Genomic DNA, 13,654 nt, shown 5'->3' with positions numbered 1-13,654 from the left:
CCTCTCCCAGCCCTACCATACAAAGATCCCATTATATTCTCAAAACCATAGAAGAGGTTATAATTTTTCCCTTAAACACAATTCTAATAAAATAGATACAAAAACAGGCTCCTCATTTGTAAAGTGGTACCTTCTGCAAAAGCAACATCACTCTCATGCCCAAATCCCATGGATCCATCAGACAACCAAAGACTCTTCTTGGAGAGTAGGTACATTTGGGTGTTCAAGCTAAACTCAGTCGCCACTGGATCACTGACCTAAAACCGAGTGTAAAACTTCTGTTATATGTTGTTGATTATTCTGATGGTACACAAACACAATCTTCACAGATATACACATTTACTGTACACTGATATGTAAAATATTAAACATAGTATTGTAATTTTCAGGTCCAACCAAATAAATTTAGGGAATTTTAATATTGGTTTTGTCCTTTTGGAGAAGGCTAAACTTGTAAGGTTAAATCATTTTTTTGAATGAGACTAAATAGCTTTGTTTGGCCCATTTCCATTAGTTTATTGAGATATATAAGGGACTTGTAAACATCATGGTCAGTGGCAGGCAAACATTTAGCATCAATTCATATTTCTTCTAATATATGGCAAATAGGTACTTTGAAGTGGCATGAACTACAGAATATTTATTCTTAAAGGTCAAAAACAAGATGAAGAAATGCAGAAGAATGAGGGAAACTTCTCAAATCTCTAATCTAAGGCAGCAAACTCCAGGAAGAGATAATTAAAAATAACCCTTGCATACTCTTAGATTATGGATTTTATATACTGAACTAACAACTTGTAAATGGCAATTCTCTCCCTAATTTCTATATGTTTGACTTCCTTTTTTCCACCTAGGAGACAAGAATTAAAGTCACTGTGTGAATTTTTTAATTGGTTAAAGTAAACCAAACAAATAACAAAGTAGGATTCTAAAAGCCATATGAAAATAATCCTATGAGACATACCTGCTGGAATCGGATGTCAAGGTCAAAGGTGACAGGTTCTCTGGGGTTGCAAGTGACAGGCAGGTGATACTTCTGATGCAATAGGGTGGTGCATGGCAGCAGTTTTACAGTATAGGTTCCTGAGTAATCACGTACCTTTGAGGAAAAGAGAAGGTACTTAAAAATCTGAGGTGCAATCAGAGGTAACAGAAAAGAAAAATTAAGTAAGAGCCTTAGTCACTTACTGCAAAGTCAGAGACAAAGCTCCATTGCTGGACTGGCTGGTTATAGGTTGGTTCACTCCTTATTAGGTGCAGGGAAAAAGTCAGTCCTGGATGATCAGCTGACATGATCATTGATCTTGTGAAGGATCCTAGAAAAGTGCCAATAACAAAAATGCCATGGTGGTTTAAAGGGTACATAACAGTTTAGAGTTTTCAAGCATTTTATAATACATTGTGTGCTTTTGTTCTTATAACAAGCCTACAAAATAGCAGGATTCATATTCTCAGTTTTCAGATAGAAAAACTGTGTGATTCTCCCAAGATCACACAGCTAGGTTTTATACCTTCTGATTCTTAATTCAGTGTTTTTCCCACTGTATAATTCTGTCAAAAGATACTTGTGCAGAAATGCTCAAATAGTTCAAGGATACTTTCAAGGGAGCAACACAGTACAACAAAGCCTCATGTGAATGCATTTATTGTGCACCCAAACTATTAGCTGAACTTCTCAGTCTACTAGCATCTGCATAGCTGGGCAAACCCAACTTATATATGGAATAAAATTGTAATTAGATTGGCTGCAATAATGTCTAAACAAAGATTCAGTTTATTAGAAAGGTAGACATGTGGATGGAAATTGTAAAGGCTAGGAAATCCTTATTTTCCAGAACTGTCAATTACAATAAGATAAATTATTTTGTTGTTCTGTACTTCTGGTAGTTCAATATTATAAAAATAAATGAACACGTTTTCTATTACTGAATTTTCAGGCCTACTTTCTCTTTTGTTTAGAGCTCCCACCTAGAAAAAGAAGGACATAGAAGAAAGTGAGTGGATTCTTTTCCATTACCAACCTAGCATCACTTGGCATAACATTAAAATATGCAATCCATTTTAGTAATATGAAGAGTCAAATAAAAAATGTTTAATGAAATGTCCTTTGTATTAAAAAAGCTTTGACATAGGACTTTAGTGACTGCTGCCTTCTTGATATTCAAATCATAGTCCATCAATTAGTAAAATTACATAGCCAATAATTAAAGGTAACATGTCTAAAACTTAAGTACAACAGTGAAGTGATACTTCTGGCTCAATATAAAGGTTTCTGACTATACCTATAAAACAGTTATGAACAGAGAAATCCTTTCTGAACAAATAAATTATAATTCAATTATTTTTGTACAATGGAATTGAAGTAAAATGGAGGTTGTTGTTATTATGCTCTTTAAGGAAAGTTTCATTTAAATAAACTCAATAGAGTTTTACATTTATTTAATCATTTTGTATTTTCTCTAAAAGTCTACATAGATAATGATGATTTTGTAGATTATGATATGTAGCCAAAAAATTATCAAGCCTTCATGTAGATAATTGCATCCATGCAATTCATTTGAAATTAAGGACTTAAAATCCCACAAGGAAGTATGGAAATATGTGTGAATATGGAAAAGTCCACCCTTGTGATATTGAGAGTGGCTATTAATAACTTACCAGGATGTGACAGCACAAACAAGCCATGGAATTTAGCTTCTGTCTTGAAGTTTACAACCAAGCACCCCTCTTCACCAATGCGCATGCTAGCTGGATACAGAGAACCTACAATGGGATAGCATACAAGAGTAGCAATATTAATGATCAGGCATGCTAATGTACAGGATTTCTTCCAAAAATGAATTAAGATTCACTTCATCTTTTTAAAAAATATGTTTTTATTTATTTCAGAGAGAGGGAGAGAGAGAAACACTGATGAAGGAAGAACATCAATCTGCTGCCTCCTGCATATCCCATATTGAGGATCAAGCCTACAACTTGGGCATGTGCCCCAACCAGGAAATGAACTGGAGACTTCCTGGTGCATGGAATGAGACTCAACCAAATGAGTTACACTGGCCAGATAGATTCCCTCATCTTTAAGCATTCTAGCCAAAGTGTAAACACCTTTTGAGTGGTAAGAGAGGCAGGAGAAAAAAACATGAAATTAAAATATATCAAATAACCTAGAATAATTGTTTAGGATGAACATATTACCTTACACATGGCTTTTAGGCAATTTTAATTTATTTAAGACAGAAGATTTTGAGATGTATTATCAACAGTATTTTCCCTTTGACTCATAAAAAGTAATTCAGGCACGAGACTCAGACACATATGAAACTAGAACAGTGGCATATGTTTAAAGAGAAACAACACTAATTCTACTAATGGATTAATTAGCTTTATGCTTATGGATTTTGAATTATGATTCTGACATGGAGATTGAAATAAAATTTTGTAGTTGTTTATGGGCCCAATAATTATTGGCACTTACCACCATTATTCCAAATATTCTGCTAAGGTATCAAAGAATAATAGAATCTATAATAATAAAAGCACAATATGCAAATTGACTGAACGACCATCCGGATGTCCTTCCAGATGACCTTCCAAATGAAGCTGGGGCTGCAGCGTCAAGATTGAGGCAGCTGCTGCAGCTGGGATGGAGGAATTGAGGCAGCTGCAGCTGTGAAGGCCTACTCTTGCACAGATTTTGTGCATCAGGACTCTAGTTTTAAAATAAAAAGAATATTAGAAGTCTAGTCTATCTTTGAGAAGAAACTGAGTGCCATAAAGGTTAAACAATATGTTCAAGATCACACCATTAATTAGCTATAGAGACAAAATTAGAACCCAGGACTTTAAAACGTACCATAACTCCAATTTTCATGTAACTCTTTTTCTATTGGGTTAATTCTTTATTTTCAATTGATACTACTCTTTTTTGATACATACATTTTTCTGGAATCTAGGGACATATACAGATTGTGTGTGTAACATATAAATAATTCATCACCTAGAATGGACTATGGGAGTTAAATATCCATGAAATATAGATACTACATTTAATAGTTACATATTACACAAAACTTGAGGCACTGATAAGATTTATTTAAAATAAACCTTTTTCATGATAAAAATAAAATTATCAGAAAATGTTGAATATAAAAATAAATTTACTAAAAGTTGGCTTTTATTACTTTTAGCTACTATAAAAAGTCCTCTTAAGTAATTCAAATCGGTACATTTCCCAAGTCTTTATTGACCTACCTTGGAGTTCAGCTTCTGGTGGGCTGCCAATTCCATCATTCCACAAGATGGCAGTGTCATACACAAAAGTTAGTCGAAGTTCTGACTTCAAGTCAAAATGCTGCCAACCTCCTACTCCAACAGGGGAATGGTACACGTAGGAAACATACAGAGGGACTCGAAGAGTCACATATGACTGCACTAGGTTTAAGACCTAAAACAATGAAATTATATTTATCAACACAATTCAGCATTGTTAACTAAATGAGTTTAATTTTGTACAAAGTCATTTTCTTCTTTTACTAACTGAACATTTTGAATAATTATTGAGGAAAAGAAATAACAGCATTTACAACACTTAATTTTAAAGCAATTAAATAGTTGTTACTATACTACCTTCCTTTGCAACAAAGGATATGTAGCAGAAATCCTTAAGCATACTATATCTTTAGCATACTATACTTACACAGTCCTTTTAGTTTTATAGCATCTTTAAGATACAGTTCACATACCATATAATTCACCAGCTTAAAGTGGACAAATCAATGGTATTTAATATATTCATGGAGTTATGCAAATTTCACCATAGTCAATTTTAGAATATTTTCATCACCTTCAATAGGAATTCCATACCCATTTAGCAGCCAATCCCTTAATTCCTCCTTTCCCCCCCACAGTCCCTGGTAACCCTTAGCTTAGTTTTAATCTATATGTATTTGCCTATTTTGGACATTTTACATAAATGGAATCATATAATATGTGGTCTTTTGTGATAGCTTCTGTCACTTAGCATACTGTTTTTAATGTGCATCCATGTTGTAGTATGTTTCAGTACTTTTATTACTGAATAGCATCCCACCGAATGAATATACCATATTTTATTAAACCATTCATCAGTTAATGAGTATTTGGACATTTTCCAGTATTTGAATAATACTCTTATAAGATACTTTAAAAAAATGTTTTTTATTATTGTCTAAAGTTTTACATATGTCTTCTTTTTTCCCAATTGACTCCCCAGCCTTCAGCCATTCCCACCCCAGGCAAGCCCCACCGCCCCAGTGTCTGTGTCCATTGCTTATGTAATATGCATGCATACAAGTCCTTTGGTTGCTCTCTAACCTCCCCCCACATTTGTCTAAGATACTTTTTAATTATTCTCTAGATAAAGAGGAAATAAAGCAGGAAAGATCTGAAAACAAATATAATTAGTTGAAATGAAGTATCTTGCTTAACATTTATACTTTCCCCTTTTAGGTATTTTGCAGATGGATTGGGGGTCAGGTAGAATAAAACAGTATTTGTTTACTGAGCACAACATTTTAGACATTGTGTTATGCTCACAATGAAAGTTATTCAATATTTTAACTCTTTCTTATAACTATATTTATATGTATATGTGATTGGGTGGATAGATGATGAATAGAAAAAGAGAGAGTGGAAACTTAGGACAGAGAAATAAAGCCAATTTTCCAAAAAATTCTCTAAGCCTATAAATGACGTTGCCAATATTAAAACCCAGCATTTAGCCCATCCATTTTCTCTCTACCATACTTCATTGCATTCCAAACAAAGCTGACAGCAGTCTTAAGATCACCTAACATATTCGCAGATGACATGTTATTGTACATTGAAAACGCTAAGGACTCCATAAAAACAAACTACTAGATTTAATAAATGAATTCAGTAATGTAGCAGAATACAAAATTAACATCTGGAAATACATCGCTTTTTTTAATATACACTGAGAAAGAGAAAGAACAAAAACACTCCCATTTACCATTTCAACAACAACACCAAAAATTAAGATAACTAGGAAAAAAAGCTTTTGTTATTAGTTGATTTATTGATGATAAATTTTTACAGGTGTGAGGTGATATTTCATTGTAGTTTTAATTACTTTTTCATGTCTATTGACCATACATATCCTATTTGAAAAATTTTCTATTCAAATCCATTGTCTATTTTTACGCTATATTGTGTTTATTTTTTTTTATGTCAAATTGTATAAATTCTTGTTGTAGTTAAGTCTTGATTGTTGTTGGTGTCACTGAGAGGAACTGACCTCCAGGCCAATTGTCTGTGGGGACCTCTTCCATTATTGTCTATAATGGAAGAATTGCTGTGCTGGAGACACGTTTATGGGGGAGGACTTATTCCAGTGGGGCTTTGGTGCTCACTGAGTCTGTCTCTTGAACATGTCCCTTATGAGAGTAGTTGAAATCCGGTGTTGTCTCACACCAACCACTAGATACACTAGTTTCTGGATCTCCAATGGGGTGCAGTTCAGCTACTGTCTGAGGCCACCCAGCAGTAGCTACCGAAAGAATACAGTTTTCTCCCCTTTGCTTGGGATTTGGCAGTTTTGTTGCTGGAGCTGCAATTTCTTTCCTTAAGCTGCCACAATATAGGCCATTTATATGCAAAAGCATCTGTGTGGTGCCTGGGCAGGTCTGTAGAATGTGCCGGGCAGATCTTCAGGGCAGGGTGGGGTCTCAGGACTAGGCTAGGCTGGGGCGTGGCAAACAGCGATGGCTGCTGTCAGCCTTCTCTGCCCTTCTGTGCAACCCAGCGCAGTAAACAATGATTGCTGCGTGCACCTCTGCAAGAGAGTCACCCTCACTTTCGGATCCAATGGCTGACAGACCCAGATGCCCCCCGTGTGACCCCAGAAACTGGATTTCAAAGTGATCGGGAACTTGTTTCCCTTCAGGTTGAGAAAAAGCCTTGCGCCCAGTTGCCCACCACCAGCTCAATTCGTGTTCCTCTATACCTAGGCTCTTTAGTTTTTCAGTGCTTGTGCTCCTTTCTCTTTCAGTCAGCCTTCCCGGGTTTTTGGGTGATAGATGTTCTGTATATTAGTTGTAGTTTTGAAATTGTTGTACGAGTTGGCAGACCACTTGTTTACCTACACCACCATCTTGGTTTCTCCAAGTTGTATAAATTCTTTATAAAATTTGGATATTAGCCCCTTATCAGATATATCATTGGCAAATATATTCTTCCTATATGTGTTTTTTAGTTTTGTTGTGTAAAAAGTTTTTACTTTGTTGTAGTCTCATTTGTCTATTTTTTCTTTTGTTTCCCTTGCCTGAGGAGAAATATCTTAAAATATATTTCTAAGAGTAATGTCAAAGAATTTATGGCCCATGTTTTCTTCTAGAAGTTTTATGGTTTTAGGTCTTACATTTAAATCTTTAATGCATTTTGAGTTTATTCTATATGGCGTAAGAATGTGGTCTAGTTTCTTTTTCTTTCACATATATCTGTCCAGGTTTCCCAACACTTTATTTAAGAGATCCTTTTTACACCATTGTATATTCTTGCCTTCGTTGTCATAGATTAATTGACCATATAAGCATGGGTTTATTTCTAGATTCTTTATTCTAGGTTCTTTATTCTGATATATTTTTTAATTTTATTACAGGACCATGCTGTTTTGATTTCTCTAGACCACATGTGTCAAACACAAGGCCCGCGGGCCAAATCCGTCCCGCCAGGCCTTGCAATGTGGCCCGCACCGCGCTGTCATCACTGCACTCCGCTGCGTTTCCATCACAATGACAGTTTATGACTGTTCAGTAAACCATTCGGCCCGCGATTTAGGCTGGATTTTAGATTTTGGCCCCTTCTCTGATTGAGTTCGACACCCCTACTCTAGACTTTTGATTTTGGTAGCATGGTTAGATATCAGGTAGCATACTATAACTCTAATTTTCTTCTCTTTTTTTAAATCTTTATTGTAGAGAGTATTATAGATGCCACCCCCCTTTTCCTCTCATTGCCCCCCTTCACCCCAGGAAATCACCACCATATTTGTCTATGTCCATAGGTAATGCATATAAAATTATTGGTTAATTTCTCCCACTCTTCCCTCTGAGATTTGTCAGTCTGCTCCATGTTTCCATGCCTCAGATCTTATTTTATTCATCAGTTTATTTGGATTTACTGTTTGTTTATTTTAATTTTTAGACTAAATTTTTGATAGATATGTATTTATTGCCATTTTATTGTTCATACTAGAGGCCCTGTGCACAAAATTTGTGCACCTGGGGGAGGGGGCTCAGCCTGTCCTGCATGCTTTCACAGTCTGGGAGCCTTTGGGGGATGTCCAACTGACAGTCTGTTCTCCATTGGGGAGGATCCTAAGCCATCAGTCAGACATCCTTAGTGTTACTGTGAAGTGTGGGAGAGGCTTCTGCCACCACCACTGGGCTTGCCAGCTGTGAGCTTGACTTCTGGCTGAGCGGAGCTCCTTCTATGGGATCAGGCTGAAACCAGCTCTCTGACATTCCCCAAGGGATCCAGGATTGCGAGAGGATGCAGGTCAAGCCGAGGGAGCCCACTGGTGCACAGTTGGGGCTGGGGAGAGATGTAGGAGGTTGGACAGTTGGGGAGGGACTTTGGGAGGGCTCCAGGGTGTATCCAACCCTTCTCACTCAGTCCCGATTGGCCAGACCCCAGCACCAAGGTAACCTACTGGTCAGAGCATCTACCCCCTGGTGGACAGTGCACATCATAGCAACGGGTCAACTGTATGCCCCCTGATGGTCAGTGCATGCTATAGTGACTGGTTGACTAGTCATCTGTCCCCGGGTGGTTAGTGCACGCCATAGAGAGCGTTGAACAGCCTTAACATATCATTAGCATATTACATTTTGATTGGTTGAATGGCCAACTGGTCCAGGGGGCACTTAGCAAATTAGGCTTTTATTATATAGAATTTTTATCTGTCTTTTCTTCTTCCTCTTCTTTAAGAATACCCTTCAATATTTCATATAATCCTGGTTTGGTGGTGATGAGCTCCTTTAGCTTTTTCTTTATCTGACCTTCAATTCTAAATGATAGCTTTGCTGTATAGAGTAATCTTGGTTTTAGGTCCTTGCTATTCATCACTTTGAATATTTCTTGCCATTCTCTTCTGGCCTGCAAACTTTTTGTTGAGAAATCAGCTGACAGTGAAGCTTACCAACATTTTTATTATGGAGGTTCCAGAAGAACAAGAGAGAGAGACCCAGAAAGGCTATCAGCCAAAATGGAGGGTAAAATCAGGAGCTTCACAGACAAAAAAAGGACTAAGGGAGTTTCTTACCATCAAACCAGCAATGCAAGAAATGCTAAAGGGTCTGCTGTAAAAAGAAGAAATAGGAAGCGAAGAAGGAACACCGGGGTAAAGAATAAAAATGTTTTTTTTTTTTCTTTTTAGTCTTGTCTTCATTTTTTTTTATTTTTTATTTTTTTTATTAAATTATTATCTGTGTACATATTTTACCATTGCCCCCCATCATACATACCCTCCCTCCCCAGAGTTTTGTGTCCATTGGTTGTACTTATATGCATGTATATAAGTCCTTTGGTTGATCTCTTATCTCCCCCAGATCTCCCTACCTTTTCTGCTATTATTTGACAGTCTACTTGTTGCTTTATTGTCTCTGTATCTATCTTTTGGTTCATCAGTTTATAATGTTCTTTATTATTCATAAATGAGTGAGGTCATATGGTGTTTCTCTTTCATTGACTGGCTTATTTCACTTAGTGTGATGTTCTCCAATTCCATCCAGGTTGCTGCAAATGATGAGAATTCCTTCTTTTTTTTTATGGCAGCATAGTATTCAATTGTGTAGATATACCATATTTTTTTTTATCCAATCATCTGCTGACGGGCACCTAGGCTGTTTCCAGATTCTAGCTATTGTAGATTGTGCTGCTAAGAACATAGGGTTGCATATATTGTTTCTGATTAGTGTTTCTAGTTTCTTGGGATATAATCCTAGGAGTGGGATTACTGGGTCAAATGGGAGTTCTATTTTCAGTTTTTTGAGGAAACTCCATACAAGAATAAAAATGTTGACAAACAAGTACCTATCAATAATTTTAAATGTAAATGGATTAAATGCCCCAATCAAAAGGCATAGGGTAACAGAACAGATAACTAAACATGATTCATATATCTGCGGTCTACAGAAAACCCACCTTAAAACAAAGGACTCACACAGATTGATGTCAAAGGGATGGAAAAAGGTATTATAGGCAAATGGAAATGAAAAAAAAAAAAAAAAGCTGGGGTAGCAATAATCATATCTGGAAAATTAGATCTCAAAGTGAAGGACATAATAAGATATAAGGAAGGCCACTTCATAATACTAAAGGGAGCAATCCAACAAGAAGAAAGAACTTTGGTAAACATATAAACATCCAATACAGGAGTACCCAAATACATAAGAAAAATCCTGGAGAATACCAAGGTCAGAGACTTTAATACCCCATTATCACCATTGGACGAATGCTCTAAACAAAAAATCAGCAAAGAAACATCAATCTTAAATGAGTCACTAGATCAGATGGAATTAATTGACATCTTCAGAACATTTCATCCCAAAGCCATGGAATATACATTATTCTTAAGTGCACATGGATTATTTTCAAAGATAGACCATATATTGGGTCACAGGCAAAGTCTCTTCAAATTCAAGAAAATAGAAATCATATCAAGCATCTTCTCAGATCACAATGACATAAAACTGGAAATCAACTACAGTAAAAACAATCCAAAAAAGTCAAACTCCTGGAGACTAAATAGCATACTATTAAACAATGACTGGGTTATCAGAGAGATCAAAGAAGAAATAAAAAAACATCATGACAATAAATGACAATGAAAACACAACAATCCAAAATCTATGGTACACAGTGAAAGCAGCCTTGAGAGGGAAGTTCATAGCTCTACAAGTCTACTGCAAAAAACAAGAAACAATGGTAATAAATTACCTAACCCTACAGCTCAAATAGTTAGAAAGAGAGCAAAAAGAAAAGCTCAGTGTAAGCAGAAGGAAGGAAATAATAAAGATCAGAATGAAGATAAACAACATAGAGACAAGACAAGATAAAAAAAAAAAAAAAAAAAGGATACCAATATAAATGATCAAAAAATCCAAGAGCTGGTACTTTGAAAGGATAAACAAGATTGATGAACCTGTAGCCAAGCTTACCGAGAAGCAAAGGAATAGGACCCAAATGAACAAAATCAGAAATGAAATAGGAGAAATCACAACAGACCCCATAGAAATACAAAGAATTGTTAAAAAATGCGATGAACAACTCTATTCCAACAAACTGGACAGCCTGGAGGAAATGGACATATTCCTAGAAAAATACAACCTTCCAAAACTCCATCTGGAAGAATCTAAAAATCTCAATAGGCTGATAACTATGGAAGAAATTGAAGCAGTCTTCAAAAAGCTTCCAGCAAACAAAAGCTTGGGGCCAGATGGCTTCACAGGAGAGTTTTACCAAACATTCAAGGAAGAACAAAAACCTATCCTCCTTAAGCTATTTCAAAAAATTCAAGAAGGAATGAACACTTCCAATCTCATTCTATGAAGCCAGAATCACCCTAATACCAAAACCAGATAAAGACAACCCAATGAAAGAGAATTATAGGCTAATATCCTCATGAACATAGATGCCAAAATCCTCAACAAAATTCTAGCAAATTGGATCCAGCAGTACATCAGAAAGATCATACATCATGACCAAGTAGGATTTATCTCAGGGATGCAAGGATGGTACAATATCTGCAAATCAATAAATTTGATACATCACACAAACAAATTGAAAGATAAAAATTACATAGTCATACCAATTGATGCAGAAAAAGCATTTGATAAATCCAACACCCATTTTTGATAAAAACTCTCAGCAAGGTGGGAATAGAAACATCATACCTCATCAGAAAAAAAGCCATATATAACAAAGACACAGCAACATCATACTAAACGAGCAAAATAAAACAATTTCCCCGAAGAACAGGAGCAAAATAAGGATGCTCACTCTCACCACTCCTGTTCGACATAGTACTAGAAGTATTAGCCATTGAGATCAGACAAGAAGTAAAAGGCATCCAAATTGGAAAAGAAAACGTAAAACTGTCCTTATTTGCAGATGACATGGTATTGTACATAAAAAACCTAAAAGACTTCATCAAAAAACTATTAGACTTGCCGAAACCGGTTTGGCTCAGTGGTAGAGCGTCGGTCTGCGGACTGAAAGGTTTGATTCCGGTCAGGGGCATGTACGTTGACTGCGGGCACATCCCGGTAGGGGGTGTGCAAGAGGCAGCTGGTCGATGTTTCTCTCTCATTAATGTTTCTAGCTCTCTATCTCTCTCTCTTCCTCTCTGTAAAAAATCAATAAAATATATTTAAAAAAATAAAATATATTTAAAAACACACACAAACTATTAGACTTAATAAATGAATTCAGGAATGTAGTAGGATACAAAACTAATGCCAAAAAATCTATGGCATTTCTATACACCAATAATGAACTTACAGAAAGAGAGACTAAAAAAGCAATCCCATTTACCATCACATCAAAAAAAATTAAGATACCTAAGAATAAACTTAACTAAGGAGGTAGAAGACTTATACGAGGAAAACTACAGGACACTGAAAAAAGAGATAGATTCTACAGCAGTAGTTCTCAACCCGTGGGTCATGACCCACGGGTTGAGAATCACTAGCAGCATCACCTAAGACCATCAGAAAACACAGATATTTACATTATTATTCATAACAGTAGCAAAATTACAGTTATGAAGTAGCAACAAAAATAATTTTATGGTTGGGAGGTCACCACAACATGAGGAACTGTATTAAAGGGTCGAGGCATTAGAAGGGTTGAGAATCACTTAGATAGAGGAAGACATAAACAGATGGAAGAACATAGCATGTTTATGGATTGGTAGAATCAACATTGTTAAAATGTCCACACTACCCAAAGCAATCTATAGATTCCATGCACTCCCCATTAAAATACTAAGGCTACATTTCTCAAATCTGGTATAAACTTTCCAAAAATGCATCTAGATTTAAAAATACCCCAAAATAGCTGCAGCATTCCTGAGAAAGAACAAAGTAGGTGGGACCTCAATACCAGAAATCAAGCTGTACTACAAGCCACTGTTCTCAAAACAGCCAGACATATAAATCAATGGAATAGAATAGAAAACCCAGAAATGGACTCAAGCCACTATGCACAATTAATATTTGACATAGGAGGCATGAACATACAATGGAGTCAAGACTGTCCCTTCATTAAAAGGTGTTGGGAAAATTGGACAGATACATGCAAAAAAAAATAAAAATAAATAAATAAATAAAGCCACCAGCTTAGACCATACACAAAAATAAACTCAAAATAGATAAAGGACTTCAACATATTATAAGACAAGAAACCATAACAATACTATAGGAATCCACAGGCAGCGAAATCTCAGACATGCTGAAGTAATTTCTTCACTGATACTGCTCCTAAGGCAATGGAAACTAAAGAGAAAATAAACAAATGGGATTACATCAAAATAAAAAGCTTTTTTACAGCAACAAACAAACAAACAAACAAAAAACCATCAATAAAACAACAT

The 13,654-nt window shown here is 35.9% G+C and overlaps 1 protein-coding gene across 2 annotated transcripts in view; it reads right to left on the bottom strand.

The window, feature by feature from the left end:
- The window catches only part of FREM2 (FRAS1 related extracellular matrix 2), a 301,513-nt gene that overhangs the window by 13,984 nt on the left and 273,875 nt on the right, over positions 1 to 13,654 (bottom strand). For both annotated transcript variants that reach the window (XM_036454946.1, XM_045588592.1), the window contains 5 exons: positions 4,252 to 4,444; positions 2,659 to 2,763; positions 1,189 to 1,316; positions 965 to 1,099; positions 131 to 257 (listed from right to left, as the gene is read on the bottom strand). In XM_036454946.1, coding sequence (XP_036310839.1) covers positions 131 to 257; positions 965 to 1,099; positions 1,189 to 1,316; positions 2,659 to 2,763; positions 4,252 to 4,444 — 688 coding nt within the window. The remainder of the gene's footprint in view (positions 1 to 130; positions 258 to 964; positions 1,100 to 1,188; positions 1,317 to 2,658; positions 2,764 to 4,251; positions 4,445 to 13,654) is intronic.

Source organism: Pipistrellus kuhlii, unplaced genomic scaffold (assembly GCF_014108245.1).
Source record: "Pipistrellus kuhlii isolate mPipKuh1 unplaced genomic scaffold, mPipKuh1.p scaffold_m20_p_3, whole genome shotgun sequence".
Lineage (NCBI taxonomy): Eukaryota > Metazoa > Chordata > Mammalia > Chiroptera > Vespertilionidae > Pipistrellus > Pipistrellus kuhlii.
Note: the sequence above shows the minus strand (reverse complement) of the source record. Positions and strands in the feature narration are given on the sequence as shown.